The following is a 17,531-nucleotide window of genomic DNA, read 5'->3' as shown; positions in this document are numbered from 1 at the left end:
TGGCCTGGGGCAGTACGTGGCCTTTTGGGTCAGACTTCTTTCACTTAGCAGTACGCTCTCAAGGCTCATCTGGGCTGCAGATATGTCAGTGCTTCACGCCTTTTTATGGATCATAAAAATAAATACATACATACATACATACATACATACATACACATACACACATATCATTCACTTGATGGAATATTCTATATGACTGCACATGTCATATAATTATATTTTGATATTTAATTATATAATCTTATCTATACATAAACTTTTTGTCTTGCTGGGGCTTTCTTCCCTGGTTCTACCTGGAGAGACTGAGGCAGAGGGTCCTGGACCCCAGCCCCCTCAGGTGGGTAGCCTTTAGGATGTTGAGGGATGACGGAGGATGTTGAAGGAAATGGAGACGATTTTTCCTTTTCTTTCATTATTTTTGGTGCTGGGGATGGAGCCCAGGGGCTCGTGTGTGCCAAGCCCACGCTCTGGCACTGACCACACTGCCAGGCCCCCTTGTTTTACTTTCTTTCCTCTTTTTTTTTGTACCAGGGATTGACCCAGGGGCACTTAAGCATTGGGCCACATCCAAAGTCCCCCCCCCCCACCACCAGCTTTTAATATCTATTTTTTTTTAATATTTATTTTTTTAGTTGTAGTTGGACACAATACCTTTATTCCATTCATTTATTTTTACGTGGTGCTGAGGATCGAACCCAGGGCCGCACGCATGCTAGGTGAGCGCTCTACCGCTAAGCCACAATCCCAGCCCTAATATCTATTTTTAATATCTATTTTTTACTTTGAGACAGGGTCTTGCTGAGTTACTTGGGGCCCAAGTTGCTGAGTCTGGCTTTGAACTTGTGATCCTCCTGCTTCAGCCTCCTGAGCTCCTGGGATTATAGGCGTGTGCCACCACATCTAGCCCTTATTTTGCTTTCTTAAAGAAAGATCTGTGTGGATAAAATAGGTCCCCAAATTGTGGCAGTGCCATCTTAGTCTGGCATTGCAGACCCCACTACTGACCGCTGTCCTGGCAACGGAGGCTCCCTATTCCTCTGCTATCCCAGGCAGACCCGCCGGGCAGTGTGGCACAGTGGCTGTGGCTGTGAGGCCGGCTGGGCCCTGACGGGGGTTCCCTCCCCACCCTGGGGAACTTCAGCGTGGCTGGAGGGAGGGGGGCAGGGGTAGAGGGCAGCACTTCAGGTCACAGCGGGGACTCTGGGAGTCCTGGGCTCTCTGTGGGAGACGCCTGGCCCCGGGATGCAGGCGGTGCCTGTTTCTTTGCCTGGACTTCTTCCCTGTGGTACTTGGAGAGGCTGCGGCAGCAGGTCAGGGGCCTCAGAGCTGGCCCAGACCCCTTACGGGCCCCCTTGTTCCCTCGCTCTACAGGGAGAACCGAACGAGCGCCCAACACAAAACCCTGGATGCCAAGAACACCCTCAAGATGTGGAAGAAGGCCTACTTTGACACCCGCGCCAAGATCGAGGCCTCCGGAAGAGAGGCCCGGTGGGAGTTTGACCGGAAGCGGCTATTTGAGAGGACGGATTACATGGCCTCCATCTGCCAGGACCTCTATGACGTTTTGCAGGTGTGTGGGGGTGATGTGAGAACCAAACGTGACCAGAGAACCCGCTGGAGGGAAAGCAGTTTATTCTTCCGGCAGTGTGTAGAAGCTGGGGGTCTGAAAGGCCTGAGAGGAGAACACATAGAAAGTTCTAGAAGGTGCCACAAGGTGCCATTGCATGCTGGTGGTCTTCGGTGACGTCCCTCTGTCCTTGCACTTTGTTCTCCCTCAGTCCCCTCGGCTGCTCGTTTTCTGCAGGGTCCTCCCCTCTCCTCTCTTAATGCTGGAGCTCCTGGGCTGCCCTCTTCTCTGTCTTGATGCCTCATCCTCTGGCCTGCTGCTGCGACTGCCTCTGCCTGCCGGGGATGGGGTCTACCTGTCCGTGGGAGCTGTTGGGGGGATGGAGGGAGTGCTTAGTGTCTGATGGGTGAGTGGGCACAGGGAAGGCCCGCCGACCCTCATCGTAAACATGTAGGGAGAGCGCCCCGCAGGCAGGCATGGTGCAGGAGTGAGAAAACACCAGGGTGGGCCCCACCATGGCAGTGGCCAGGGCAGAACGGAAGCGCGAGGCCTCTTGTTCAAAAAGCAGGAAATAAGGGGCAGAGCGCTCGCCTAGCATGTGCGAGGCCCTGGGTTGGATTCTCAGCACTGCATGTAAACAAGTGAACTTTTAAAAAAGCAGAAAATAAGGCCTTAAAAAGAATGAAGATGTCAGGAAGCTTTTTTTCTTCCCGTGCCTCTGTCCTGGCCATGGATTCGAAGTTTGCCAAGATAGTAGGAGGGTCAAAAAAATAAATAAATAAAAATAAAAAAACAGAGTGAAGGGCCGGTGCAGTGGTGCACACCTGTAATCCCAGCGGCTAGGGAGGCTGAGACAGGAGGATCTCAAGTACAAAGCCAGCCTCAGCAACAGCGAGGGGCTAAGCAACTCAGTGAGACCCTGTCTCTAAATAAACTACAGAATAGGGCTGGGGATGGGGCTCAGTGGTGGAGTGCCCCTGAGTTCAATCCCTGGTACAAAAAAAAAAAAAAAAAAAAAAAGCGAAGACAGACCAGGCTTTGATGCTGCTGGCATCTCAGTGGTTCAAGAGCAGCTTCAAAGGCAGCCCCCGGCAGCTCCTATTGGTGTGTTGCAGACCTGTTCTGTTGCTCTGGGACAGTGGCCCCTCTCCATGTAGCCAGCTCGCAGCTTTGGTCTCATTAGGGGAGAGTCACACCTCTTCCCAAGACCCTGTCCCTCGGGCTCACTGAGGAGCTGGGAGGTAACAGGAACTCAGGGTCATCCTGCCTTTGCCTTATGGATATCATTGTCCCTCCTGCTGGAGCAGGAGGCAGCAGGAGCAGGGAAGGCGGTGGCAGGGTGCCTTGGCCTCGAGCATTTCTTTGCCTCCTTCCTGCATCTGAAGCAAGCTCTGTTTTTTTTTTTTTTTTTTTTTTTTTTGGGGGGGGGTGGCTACCAGGGATTGAATTCAGGGACACTTAACCATATCCCCAGCCCTATTTTATATTTTATTTAGAGACAGGGTCTCACTGAGTTGCTTAGCGCCTCACCATTGCTGAGGCTGGCTTTGAACTCCTGATCCTCCTGCCTCAGCCTCCGAGTCTCTGGGATGACAGGTGTGCACCATGGTGCCTGGCTGCAAGCCCTGGTTTGGACGGCAGGTGCCCTTGCTTACTCTGCCCCTGCTTACTCACTGTAGATGCCACGCACTTGCCTCGGCTGGCGTTGAGTCTCGGGAGTCCACTGGAAGCCCCTGCTCATGGGGGGCATCGAAGTGCTCTGTGTGGTGCACAGGGCGGGGGCAGGTGGTGGCAAGGACAACAGACAGGCAGGTTCTGCTCACCTGTGCACCACAGTTCCACAGACTGTGTTGATATAAACAAGTTCACAGGAAAAGTCATTAATTTTGTGATGGTGACAGGCCACACCTGAGGGAGGGCCTGTGCACCTATCCAGGGCGAGGGCCTGGGTCGCCAGCCCTAGAACACTTCCCTAGTCCTTAGCTTCATGGAGAGTCCAACTAGTGGAAGAAAAGGACAATCACATACACACAGCTACAGCTGAAAGGCCACAAGAAGCAGTGGAGGGTGCTCTGGAAGCATGGCTAGGATCTGAGCGGGTCTGTGAGTGCTGGACACAAGAAAGAGACATTCAGGGCTAAGCAGGAACCATGAGGCTCTTTGAGTGGTGAGTGCAAAGTCCCTGAGGCAGGAAGGAATGGAAAATGACAATGGGCATCTGGCTGCAAGCAGGAGCAGCCCGGGAAGGGTGGGGGGTGGCAGGGGAGAATGTGCAGACACGTGAGCAGGGGTCGGTGTCCAGGTGTGGTCCTAGTGCAGTGGCATAGTTCCAAAGGTCTCAGTGGGTGGTGGTCGCCTGTGTGACGGGATTCTTGTGCTCAGGTAAATGTATATGTGCTCTCCGTTTGTAGTTGGAATATTCACGAGAAAACAAAAACGCAGAGCCTCCTTTTCTGTTGTCTGGCAGGTTATAGAGGAATTCTACAATATATTTGGTCCAGAACTGAAGGCTGTGACAGGAGATCCCAAGCGCATCGACGATGTCCTGTGCAGAGTGGACAGCCTGGTCACCCCCATGGAAAACCTTACCTTCGACCCCTTCAGCAACAAGTCCGCCCAGTACTGGAAATTTGTGATGGACGACTTCAAGATCGAAGTCCTGGCAAGTCACACACCTGTCTATGTGACCTGGGAAGCAGTCACCATGCTGTCCCCATGTTAAATTTGTTGGGTTGTTTAGTGACACTTAGTTTTTTTTTTTTCTTTAGATATTTTTAGTTGTAGGTGGACACGATACCTTTATGTTGTTTATTTTTATGTGGTGCCGGGGATCAAACCCAGGGCCCCAACCCCTCTTTGCTTTTTTTTTTTAATATTTATTTTTCAGTTGTAGGTGGACACAATACCTTTATTTTTTTTAAAGGGAGAGAGAGAGAGAATTTTTTTTAATATTTATTTTTTAGTTTTCGGCGAACACAACGTCTTTGTTTGTATGTGGTGCTGAGGATCAAACCCGGGCCGCACGCATGCCAGGCGAGCGCACTACCACTTGAGCCACATCCCCAGCCCTTTGCTTTGTTTTTAAACCACAAAAAATAATACCTGATTATTAGTAAAACCCAGAAACAATACAGAGTAAGGTGTGAGGCGACGTGGACGTTCCTCAGCTGTCCCCGCACCACTCCCCAGGCAGACCAAGTTCACATGCAGCTGGACGTGATCAGGGCTTGCTCCATACAGCACAGACCCCCCTGCCTGGGAATCGAGGTGGGACAGGTGTCACCGCCCCCCACACGGGGACTCTCCTCAGGGTCCTCAGGTTCCTGGATCTCATGTCTCCCCATGTTGACTCCTTTGTTTTGCTGGAGCCCATTTCTGAGTAGCTTCTTCAGACAGGTCTCACGGGACGTATATATTTTTGAGTCTGGTACGAGTGAACTCCGAGGTGAGAGGTACGGAATTCAAAGTGGAAAATCACTTCGGAAATTTGAAGACGTCTGTCACTAATTTCTCGCTTCCGGCATCATTCTGCTTGAAATTTTTTAGAACTAACCTCCACTCTTATCAAAGGGGGTGCGGATGGGGAGTGCCTGGCTGTGCAGAGGCAGAGAGAGCTGCGTTTGCCCCGGGCCTTCACCCCAACCCCCAGCCTGGTGCCTCCAAATGCTCAGCCTCCTAGAGGTTTCTTTTTCTTTCTGGAGCAAACCAGTGCTCACCTGCTCCCCCGTGGATACATGAGGTTATAATTCTTGGCCTTCCTAAAGTTCCTGTACGGCAAAAAAATCCGCCAATTCTCTCCCATTCTTGTCCCCTCCCATGGTTTTTTGTTTGTTTATTTTGGTTTTGTTTTGTTTTGTATTGGGGATTTTGGTACCAGGGGTATTTAACCACTGAGCCACGCCCCCAGCCCTTTTTATGTTTTATTTAGAGACAGGGTCTCCCTGAGTTGCTTAGAGCCTCACTAAGTTGCTGAGGCTGGCTTTGAACTCACGATCCTCCTGCCTCAGCATCCCAAGCAACTGGAATTTTAGGTGTGTACCATCACACCTGGCTCTTTCCCATGTGTTTTAAAAATATGATTTAATTCTTGTAAATCTTCTCTCCCCCCTTGTTTTGAACTGGCTGGTGAGAGAGAGCAGAAAATCCCTGCAACCAGCTGCTGTTTCTAGCTGTGCCAGCTCCCACGGAAGTGCAGTAGAAATCTGTCCCCCGTCATGGATTTTTATTTTTTTTATTGGTTGTTCAAAACATTACAAAACTCTTGACATATCATATTTCATACATTAGATTCAAGTGGATTATGAAATCCCATTTTTACCCCAAATACAGATTGCAGAATCACATCGGTTACACATCCACATTTTTACATAATGCCATATTAAACTGTTGTATTCTACTACCTTTCCTATCCTCTACTATCCCCCCCCCCTCCCCTCCCCTCCCATCTTCTCTCTCTACCCCCATCTACTGTAATTCATTTCTCTCCTTGTTTTTTTTTTCCCATTCCCCTCATAACCTCTTATATGTAATTTTGTATAACAATGAGGGTCTCCTTCCATTTCCATGCAATTTCCCTTTTCTCTACCTTTCCCTCCCACCTCATGTCTCTGTTTAATGTTAATCTTTTCCTCCCGTCATGGATTTTTTTTTCCCCTCATTTCTTGCCACTTTGTTTTTGCAGAATAGTTACAGGGGCATGAGGGCTGCTTTATGATTTTTTTTTTAATTCCAGGTTATTGAGAAAGAAGCAAAAAATTTCATTGATGAATCTTTTAAGACACTTCGATCCGCCGAAGCGGCCTTTGACATGCTCTTAAAATTTAAGCATATTCGTTCGCGGGAGGCTGTGAATCGGCAGATGATGATGAAATTTAATGACATTCTCGCCCAATATTGTAAAGAGGTAACTGGAAAATCCATAGCTCTTGTGGCAATAAAAATCCACGTGGCCAAATGGACTGAATCACCCTTTCCTATGTAAATGCCAGGGAACCGCAGAGTTTTCCCCAGGAGCATGTCACATGATGGGGGTGACCCCAACAGCTCGGTTTTGTTTACTCGGTGAAGAAATTAAATAAGCATTTATCAAGTACAATATTGTCTCCCTCACATTAGGGCAGGCCTGAGGAGTCAGAAATAATCGTAATGATGATAGTGGTGGTGGCTAACCTCGTCCAGGGACTGTCCACATACTGACGGTTAATTCAGAAAAAGTCATCTAGTGCTCAGTGTTCCAAGTGATGACATTAGCACAGAGATGGATGAGTGAAACGCAGAAACTGCCATTAAAGAAATCAGTTTCTAGCGGGGCGGGGTGGTGCATGCCTATAATCCCGGTGGCCTGGGAGGCTGAGGCACTAGGATTGTGAGTTCAAAGCCAGCCTCAGCAATGGCGAGGCCCTAAGCAATTCATTGAGACCCTGTCTCTAAATAAATGCAAAATAGTCCTGGGGATGTGGCTCAGTGGTTGAGTGCCTCTGAATTCAACCCCTGGTACCCACCCCCACAAAAAAGAACAACAACAAAAAGAAATCAGTTTCTAGTGGGAGAAACACACATGCGCACACAAGTGAATAATCACAAGATAAGCTGAGAACACGGGAAATGGTTAGGCCAACGGGGGTCGTGGAAGGAAAGGCCCAAGCGGACCCCTCGGGTGTTAGTCCTGCTGCTGCTCTGGCAGATCTTCCTGCCATGACCTCAGCACAAGTTTATGCTCTTGTAGAACTGGAGGGCAGAATCTGTCACCATTGCCCTGGGTTGCATCCAGGGGTCAGCGGGGCTGCATTCCCTCCTGGAGCCTTCAGGGAGGGTCCACCGCTTTGTTCTGCCCCGGTTCTGACAGTTCCTGCCCCTTCCACTCTGGGCTCTCCCTGGTCCCTCCTGCCTGTTTCCAGGGGCTTTGTGAGTGTGATGCCTGTCTAGGAGAGCTCCCATTCTAAAGTCCGCAGACCTGCAGCCTCAAGTCTGTCTGCAACTCTGCTGGCCTGTGTCACACCCTTAGGTTCTGGGGTTGGAGGTGGACCACCCCTAATCATTCAAATGCAATGCTCAGGAACACAGCGGTGCTGGGGTCGAGCCCAGGCCTCGCGCTTGCCTGGCAAGTCCTCTGCCGCAGTGCTACGCCCCATGCCCAGAAATGCTGCTGCTTTATTATTATTTTGACTTGACCCTGGTTGTGTCTACAAGAGATTTCCAGATGTCTGATAATCCAGCGTGTGCAGCGAGCAGGGCCTGCGTCCCTAAGGCCACTTGGAGCAGTGCAGGTGCCGAGCCAAGGGAAGGATGACCAGGGAGCACGAGGGAAAGCCGTGGGGCGCACACACAGTGAAAGCTCTGTGTCCTGGGACACCCCTCCAGCTTCTAGTTTGCATCCACGCGTCACCTCTTTCTCGGCTCACGTGGTGACGTCCAGCACCAACAGTACGTTTCGTTGCTTTTCAGATCGACATCGTGAATAAGATCTTTGTCAAGAACCTCGAAAACCCTCCTCTGTACAAGAACCATCCTCCCGTGGCGGGCTCCATCTACTGGGAGCGGTCTCTGTTCTTCCGCATCAAGCATACCATCCTCAGGTTCCAGGAAGTGGAGGAGATCCTGGACAGCGAGCGGGGCCAGGAGGTGGGTGGCTTTTCTGAAGCCATTGCCATCTGCCCACTGTTCCCTCCTAGCGGCAGGTCTCCCGGGTACAGGGGGATCATTGCCTGGGTGGCCACCACCGGCATCGGGCCATGTGAGAAACGCATTGATCTCAAACTCACATCTGCAGATTAGGGGGTCTTTCCTGTGGTCCTGAGTTTAGGGCTTATATTTAAAACGGCCTTATGTGTCCTTTCTCTATGGCATCTTTAAACACAGGACACGTTCCAGGGTCCTGAGGGTTTCTATTGACCTATGACCGCTGCCTTTTGGGACGGGTCCTCCCAGCGAGCCATGGCTTTTTGTTCATTACAGAGCAGAGGTCGGCCACCTTTTTCTTAAAGATCCAAGCAGTAAATATTTGGGGTATTTGAAGCTCACACGATTTGTGTTGTAACCAGTCAGTCTGATACTGTTGTGAGAGTATTCTCAGATGAGGAGTAGACAGGCCCACAAGCTGTTTCAATAAAGCTTTACTTATGGGACGGGGCATGGTGGTGCACATCTATGATCCTAGCAACTTGGGAGGCTGAGGCAGGAGGATTGCACGTTTGAGGCCAGCCTGGGCAACTTGGTGAGACCCTGTCTCAAAATCAAATAAAAATCCCTAGGGATGTAGCTCAGGGGTAGGAGCACCCCTGGGTTCCATCCTCAATATCGAAAAAAAAAAAAAAAGAAAACCCCCAAACCCACTGCACTTTATGGACGCTGCTGTGTGAATTTCAGATAATTCCTGTATCACAGAGCATGGCTTTTCTTCTTATCATTTAAAAACATAAGGAACAATTCTTAGTGCATGGGCCATACCACATGCTGCTGGGGGTGCAGTTTAATGATCTATGCTAGAGCAAGCCTGGACTTCAAGTCACACCTACTCGAACCAAGGTGTTATAAGTAATGAATAGAGGTAGGCAGAGAGAGAGATGAGAAAATGTTATTTCCGAGGACAAAATTGCTTGAATTCTTCAATAGGTCAAACAAAAATATCTGGAGGTGGGTCGGACGTTGAAGGACTACGAGGACCACAAGTACGAGCAGTGGAAGGAGACCACGGAGCAGGTCCTGCCCAACCTCATGAAGAAGAGCCTGCTCACTAAGGTGTGCGGTGGACTCCTGCCCGGGCTGGGCCGGGATGGGGCGCATTACACCTTTTCCCGAAGTGTGATTTGCTGACCCCCATGAGGTGGGTGGAAAGGAGAAGGGAGACAGATAGGGAATGAATGGGCTGGTCGGCAGTCCTGGTGATTCTGGTCACGAGGTTTAACCTTGGTCTCCGCATGGAAAATGGGACAAGATGACAGAGACATGCAAAGTGTCACTTGAACCATGCATGGAACAGCTGACAGTGGACCGTTTTTTAAACTTCAGAAAAATGCCTTCTCATGCCATTCATCCTTATCTTAACCACTGGGCCTGGTGTGTCGAGTGCTCAGTGGAAAAAAATGCAGCCGTTAGGAGGAACCCGGCAGCTGGAGGTTGTTGGTTCCTGATTCCACCAAATTGTCAAGTTCTACTGACATGAAGGAAGAGGTCTGGGTGGGACCCCCCAGGAGCTTGGATTGCTTACGTCCTATCCAAAGGGGCAGCTGCAGCCAGCCCACTGCCAGCCTATCCCTGCCGATGTGATTGGATTTCCCTAGCTTTCAAAGGAAGCCAGAATTCTGGATTTTTATGGGATTTCCTAATTTTTAAATGTTGGTGATGAAATTAGATTCTTTTAAAAACTCTGTTCACCAAAGAAAATGCTCACTTCAGCTAGTTCCAGGGAGAAGGGGCCCACATTGATCTTTTTTTTCAAATTCACGTTTAACTTGGAGTGTGCTGACTCCTACTACTCCTCGGACCACCCGTCTTTCCCAGGCTGATGAGACTTCTCTTCCACAGACATCTGCCAACAATGAGGAGGCGTCGACTCTGGAAAAGGGGGCTATTTTTGTAATCAATTTTTCTCCAGCTCTCAAGGAGATTATTCATGAAACCAAGTACTTGGAACAGCTGGGATTCTCTGTCCCTGAACTCGCAAGAAACATTGCTCTCCAAGAGGACAAATTTCTTAGGTAAACAGATCTTCTCTTAAACCATCAGTAAACTCTTTGGTCTCAGCCCCTTATACTCTTAAAAATTACTTAGGACCCTCTCCCTTCAAAGCCTTCATTTAAAAAAAAATATTTATTTTCTAGGTGTAGATGGACGCAACACAATGCCTTTATTTTATGTGGTGCTGAGAATCAAACCCAGGTCCTGCCCATGATAGGCGAGCACTCTACCGCTGAGCCACAATCCCAGCCCAAAGCCTTAATTTTTTAAAAAATATTTTTAGTCCTAGGTGGACATGATACCTTTATTTTATTTTTATGTGGTGCTGAGGATCGAACCCCAGCCCCTCAGAGCTTTCATTTGGGTCTTATAACTATCAACATCGACCACGGTGTGTGTTAGTTTTTTCTTGCTGTGACCAAAATACATGACAAGAACAATTTAGAGGAGAGAAATTTTCTTTGGGGCTCCTGGTTTCAGAGGCTCAGCCCCTGGTCTCTGGCTCCATTGCTCTGGGCCTGAGTGAGGCAGAATATCATGGTGGGAGGGTGTGGTGGAGGAGAGCTGCTCAACTCCAGGCAGCCAGGAAGCAGAACGAGAGCTTAGGAGCCAGGGACAGGATATAGTCCCCAAGGACACCTCCAGTGACCTACTTCCTCCTGTGATGCCCTGCCTGCCTACAGTTACCACCCAGTAGTCCACTCAGTGATGGGGTTCCAGCTCTGATAAACTCATCATTTCGCCTCTGAACATTCCTGCATTGCCTCACACATGAGCTTGCAGGGGTGGGTGGCATTCTTAGATCCAGACCACAGCAACCACACTCAAAACTAGGAAGTGTTTAGGGGTAAAATTGGGAGTTCATAACCAACTTGAATCTAATGTATGAAATATGATATGTCAAGAGCTTTGTAATGTTTTGAACAACCAATAAAAAAATTACAAAGCTCTTGATATATCATATTTCATACATTAGATTCAAGTGGGTTATGAACTCCCATTTTTTATTTATAAATTATCTAATCTCTGATATTTTGTTTTAGTAGCACAAGTGGAAGAAGATAGTGATAGTCCCTAGACTTTGGGTGGTTAATAGTATTGAGTGTGGGACTACATTAACCTGTAGGTGTTTATTACAAAGTAATTGAGTGAACTTGTATGGCCTCATCTTGGAGAAAAATTGCTTAAATTTGAATCATGAAGTATCATTCTCTGAACAGGAGGGATCTCTTGCTCCTCCCTCCATTTTGGTCACTGTATTGAAAAGTAAACAAATACGCAAAAGTATTTTGACCAAATACAGGCACCCTTCTGGCTACTCAACAGAAATGTAAGCTCATAGCCTGTGGGGTAAAGCAAGCAGAATGAATTCAGGAGCCAGCTTCACTGGTGACCTGGAAAAGACAGAAGAAGTGATTTTTTTCTTGAAGCTTGTTAACTCTAATGACTGAACCATGAGCAATGTTAAACTATCAGCTAAGTTGGAACAAAAATAAAACATATATATATGTAGGGCCTGAGCTTCTGAGATGATCTATGTGCAGAAGGAGACACAGCTATTGTGAAAAGTATCTCTTATCTAAGATCACACTATAGCTTACAAAGTCTTCTGTGTCCCATGAAAAAGCGTTTTTCCACATCTTTGTTTCATCAAGAACTTGAATTCATCTATTCCTCCCATGCTCTCCCTCCCAATCCCACTATGAGTCAACCTCCCTATATCAGAGAAAACATTGGGGATTTGTTTTTTGGGAATTGGCTGAATTCTAGATAGGGAAGAGGGGTGGGAGGGAAAAGGAGGGGGCAGGGGAGTAACAAGGATGGTGGAATGTGATGGACATCGTTATACGAAGTACATGTATGAAGACTTGAATTGGGTGTCAACATATTTATATACAAACAGAAATACAAAAAGTGTGGTATTTATGTGTATTAAGAATTGTAATACAAAAAAAAAAAACTAGGAAGTGTTTAAAGTATGAGTTTACTCACCAGTCTAAAAAGAACAAGAATAAACTATTACATGTTAATGCAAATAACAACCAATATTAAAACAAAATTAGTCAGAATAGTGGAATCGTTGGAAGTTTCTGTGAATCTTTCCCCCACCCCCTGCCCCAGTGCTAGGATGTACCCAGGGCCTTGTCCTTGCTAGGCCAGAGCTCCGATGCTGAGCTGCAGCCCTTCCCCTCTGCAGGCCTCTTGATTAAACGTGCTGGTTCCTGATCTTTGGTGGTTTGTAGTTGGGCTATTAAGCTTCTCCCGGGCGTCACTGTTTCTGTCCTGGAACACGCAGGTACACAGACGGGATGCAGCGCATGCTGGACCACTACCACATGCTCATTGGAACCCTGAATGAGGCGGAGACTCTCCTCCTTGATGATCACTCACAGGAACTGGTCCGCGTGTTCAGATCTGGCTACAAGAGGCTGAACTGGAACTCGCTAGGTAACAGGGCCCTGCTGTTGACTGCCCTTTTGACTTTGGGACGCCAAAAATAATTCTTTTAGATTGTTTGAGTTGAATTGCAATTTTTTTCACGTTCATAGTTGTAGTTAAATAGCTTTAAAAAGTTTTTAAGTTGTTGATGGGCCTTTATTTTATTCATTTATTCAATGCTGAGAATTGAGCCCCAGTGCCTTACACTTGCTAGGCAAGTGCTCTATCACTGAGCCCCAGCCCCAGCCCGAGTTAAATAGCTTTTGAGGGTTAATAAAAAAAAAAAATTCTTTGTGGAACTTGGAATGAATCCCCAGGCTTTCTCTGGGAACAAAATTTAAAAAGTGTGCTACTTTGACACTCCACTGACCTCTCACCTCTGAACATAAAGTGACCTTTACTTTTTAAAATTAAAAATGGAACTGGGAGAGAATACTTGGCTCTCTTGCATTGTAAGAATTAAATATAGGGAGGTCCCACGGATCCTTTACCTGGTGCCCCCCAAGAGGTAGCTTCTTGCAGAATCAAAATATCACACCCAAGACGTGGACTTGGACACGTTGGAGATCCTGGACATTTCCACGCCCAGTGGCTGGAGTGGAACCTGCGTCCTTCTGTCCCCGCCCTCTCCTTACACCCTGCTGACCAGCGATCCCTGCTGCTGACCAGTTATCCCTTCCACACAGCTGTCATTTGGTTTTTTTCAAGAGTGTGATAAAAATGCAGCAATACAGTAGTGCTCTTGTCAGTAACTTGGTGACAGTGAGGTGGCCCGTGCTCTTGTGGACTCACGTTTGCTTGTTTATGGGATGTTTCGAGCCTTTTCTGGGTGGTTTTCCAGGGTGAATGCTCGGCATTGATGGCTGAGTCCTGCGCAGCTGGGTGGTTGGCTTAGTTTTCCTAACGCCGCTCTTTGTTCTCCCAGGGGGCTCTATGCTTGCAGCACCAGCGCAGGAGGGGCCCCTTCCCTCATGCTCCCACCCTGGCCACTGGGCCCCTGGGTCACAGGGTCTCCTGTGGTTGGAGTTTGCATTTCTGCAATGGCTGTGGGGTTGAGCAGCTGGCCACATGCCTGTCTGCTGTCTCGTGTCTTTTATGAAGTGTCTTCTTGTGTCTCTTGGTCTCTGCTTGTCCTCCTGTTCATTACACTGTTCTGAGTGCAAGCCGGGCGCCCAGCTCGCCGCAGCACGTGCTGTTGAGCCCCGAGAGCCGAGTGCACATTCCCGTTGCTGCTCCTGCTCCCGGCTGCACGTGTGCTTCACATGTATTTCCCCCCACTCTGGCCTGTCTTTTCATCCTCTCAGTGGGGTCTTTTGTTGAGCCAAAGTTTAAAATTTTGATGAAGTCCAAGATGTTGTTTTTGGTAAAATGTCAACTCGCCTTAGATCTTAAAATTTTTCTCTCATTTTTTTCCCCCTAAAGTTGTTACAGTTTCATGCGTAACCAGTTTCATGGGTAACTGAGCAGTCTGCAACCATTTTTGAGGTTTTTTTTTTTGTTGTTGTTGTTGTTATGAAGCATGGGACTGATCCTAGGTACTTGCCTCAGATTTTACTGCTCACTGTCCTGCTGAACTTCGTGAGCTCAGGCTGGGGTGTTGCGGGCAGGCAGCAGGCAGTGGAGGGCCCAGGAAGGGGGCAGTGAGAAGATACCAGGCCCCATGGGGCTTTCTCTCCACGGCTCTCAAACATGAGTATGCTAAGAGCAAAAGAAACGTGGTGGTGATATACATATAAATGTTAAATGTATTCATATATAAATAGAAGTGAAATTAATTTATGTCTAAATATAAAATAAACAGAGTAAAGCCATTTCTGATGATCTCAGTTGATTCTGGGCACAGGCCTTCTCCCGGTCCCTCAGGGGTCTGAGTGGCTCTCTGCCCCTCCCAGGCCCGAGCAGCTGGCACAAGCACTTTCTTGTGACGGGTGTCATGTTAATGTCTTTGGTGGGAGGGATGTGAACGGCAGGGCTGGAAGCCACACATCTTTCTTTTTTTCTCCAAAGGTATTGCTGACTATATAAGTCGGTGCAAACAGGCCATTGGGAAGTTCGAGTCTCTTGTCCACCAGATTCACAAGAATTCTGACGACATTTCCTCCAGGCTCACGTTCATAGAGTCCGTAAACCTCTTTAAATATCCAACGCCTAAAAGTGAGGAGGAGCTCCCAGGTGGGACTGGCTTCTTGGTTTTTCCAGCCGTAGGAGGGATGGGCAGTCCTGTTGGCCAGGGTTTTGTATGTAACATGCATGTCTGTTCTGCCACTGGGATAAAAAAGCATGCCTAGAGGTCCCACACACTTACCTGGAAGGATCCCAGTCATGTCCCACTGTATAGACAAATAGTTCTGCAGAATCTCAGGTCTGGAAATCAGTAGTGCTCTTGTCAGTAACTTGGTGACAGTGAGGTGGCCCGTGCTCTTTGTGGACTCACGTTTGCTTGTTTATGGGTTGTTTTGAGTGGTCCTGGACTAGTTAACAAGGAATTCAAGAAAAGGAAGGTCACCTGAGGACACCCAAAGCCACCTGCTGTCCCGGGCACACCTGTGCACACATGACTCGCATTCGGGGGTCGTCGCTGATCTTTGGCTCGGGGTGTATCTTGACTTGGGTGTTGACTCAATTTCTACTTTGGGGTCAAGGTTGGAGGCTGTGTGAGCTGGACACACAGCTTGGGATTTGGACGTCCTTCCCTGTGTCACGGACGGCTGTGATGGGGTCTTCCTCTGCAGGAGTGAAGGAATTCTTTGAGTACATTGAGCGAGAGAGGGCCAGAGACATCGATCACATGGTCCGGTGGTACCTGGCCATCGGGCCACTGCTGACCAAGGTCGAGGGCCTGGTCATCCACACAAACACCGGCAGGGCCCCTAAGCTGTCCGCCTACTACAAGTACTGGGAGAACAGGATCTACGAGGTGCTAGTGAGGCTCATCCTGAAGTAAGTCCTGTCTCCGTGTGTGTGTTGCAAACAGCACTCCTGGGTTAAATGTCTGTTTGTCTGACTGTTGAAGGGCCTGGCAGGGGCAGGATGGGCTTTAGTTGGACCGGGAGGCTGCCTTCTGGCCAAAAGGGCCCCGAGGAAGGAGGGCGACCTTCGTTTGGGCTCATGTTCTTGTTAGGTCCCTTGACATTCACAATGTGTGGGATTATCCATCTGTCTGCCCTGACTCTCCGAGGTCCGAGTGTGGCACAGCTGGCAGCAGAGGGTCTCCAAGAGAAACCGATCGGAAAGACCCCTGGCCCACTCCCCTTCCTGCTGGCCTAGTAACTGGCCTCTGGAACTGTCGTCAGGGGTGTGGGTTGCCTCCTGCACCTGCCGCTGCCCCTGGCAGCCGCTCTCCCTTCTCTTCCTCATGCCCTGCAGGTTGGCTACGGCCAGCCAGTGCTGAGTGCCTGGACATCATCGCAGTAGCGGCCCTCACACTGCCCTGGTGTGCATGCTGGCCACCTAGGGCTACTCTAGAAACTGGCCTATGACCTTCAGCAGTGCCTGTCACAGCCACATGGCAGGATGTTGTTCCCTTCACACAGTGTTCTTTGGGAAGAACCCTAGTTTGCTATTTGACCTTTGCTTCCTGAAAAGGTGTTTTTCTTTTTTTCTCTTTCATTTTTGTTTTGTTTTTAAATGGCATGGTCGTGATGAATTGTTGACTGCATCACTTTCCTTTTCCTCCTTGGCTGGTGGGAAGCTTAGGACCACATTTGTAGCCTAATGTAGCTAGTGTACAGGTATTTATGATTTGCATTCTTAGTCTCATTGTTTTTTTTTAAATTTTTTTGTAGTTGGACACAATACCTTTACTTTATGTTATTTATTTTTCCATGGTGCTGAGGATCGAACCCAGTGCCTCACGCGTGCTAGGCAAGTGCTCTACTACTGTACTGTAACCCCAGCCCCTTAGTCTCATTCTTGACTCTGGTTATATTTACTTTTAAAGTTCACAGACAGTAGCGCTTACCTGTACTTTTCTCTGTGCCATGCTCTTTATAGTTCTCATCCCCATTTTATAGAAGAGGACACAAAGTATTGGAAGGTTAAGGGACTCATCTGGGGCCATGCAGTGAGGGAGAGAGAGGGCAGGGATTTGAACCTGGACAGTATAGTGCCACACCACAAGAGTCTCTGATTAACATCTTCTTCCTTTTTTGGTCTACTCCACTGATTTTAGGGTCTCCTCCTGTAGTTAAGTGTCTCTGTGAGCTGCTAAATCCACTTTGAGATAACACATTAATAAATACAATAAAGACCTTTGGCCTTGTGTTCTGGACCCCATTTGACAAACAAGTTGATTCTTTAAGTAAATCTGTTTTTTATATATTTCATTTATGTTTTATTGTTGCTTTTTAGACTCCTAAAATAGCCCCGTATATAGAGCTGCCTTCTGCAGTGTTTGCATTTCTACTATGCTATTTTCCATCCATACATCCATCCATTCATCCATCCATCTATCCATCCTTTCATTCATCTCTGCATCCACCTATTTATCCATCCATCTATCCATCAATTTATCATGTCTATCCATTCTTCCATCCTTTTGTTTATCCATACATACATATATAAATACATTTATCTATCTATCCATGTATCCATCCTTTCATTTATCTATTTATCCATCCATCTATCATCTATCCATCCACCCATCCATTCATACATGCATGCATACATACATACATATATTTATCTGTCCATCTATCCACCCATCCACTCATCTATCCATCCATCTACCCATCTATCCATCCATCCACCCATCCACCCATCATCCATCCATCCATCCATCTATCCATCCATCAATCCATGCACTCATCCACCCATCTATCCATGCACCCATCCATTCATCCATCTATCT

The 17,531-nt window shown here is 48.0% G+C and overlaps 1 protein-coding gene across 1 annotated transcript in view; it reads left to right on the top strand.

Moving 5' to 3' along the window:
• Dnah10 (dynein axonemal heavy chain 10) overlaps positions 1–17,531 on the top strand; it is a 114,523-nt gene that overhangs the window by 16,807 nt on the left and 80,185 nt on the right. The window contains exons 10-18 of the mRNA XM_034636786.2: positions 1,372–1,570; positions 4,035–4,229; positions 6,300–6,470; positions 8,012–8,188; positions 9,179–9,304; positions 10,091–10,263; positions 12,540–12,691; positions 14,690–14,854; positions 15,415–15,622. Of these exons, the coding sequence (XP_034492677.2) occupies positions 1,372–1,570; positions 4,035–4,229; positions 6,300–6,470; positions 8,012–8,188; positions 9,179–9,304; positions 10,091–10,263; positions 12,540–12,691; positions 14,690–14,854; positions 15,415–15,622 (1,566 nt within the window). The remainder of the gene's footprint in view (positions 1–1,371; positions 1,571–4,034; positions 4,230–6,299; positions 6,471–8,011; positions 8,189–9,178; positions 9,305–10,090; positions 10,264–12,539; positions 12,692–14,689; positions 14,855–15,414; positions 15,623–17,531) is intronic.

This window comes from Marmota flaviventris, chromosome 1 (genome assembly GCF_047511675.1).
Source record: "Marmota flaviventris isolate mMarFla1 chromosome 1, mMarFla1.hap1, whole genome shotgun sequence".
Lineage (NCBI taxonomy): Eukaryota > Metazoa > Chordata > Mammalia > Rodentia > Sciuridae > Marmota > Marmota flaviventris.
Note: the sequence above shows the minus strand (reverse complement) of the source record. Positions and strands in the feature narration are given on the sequence as shown.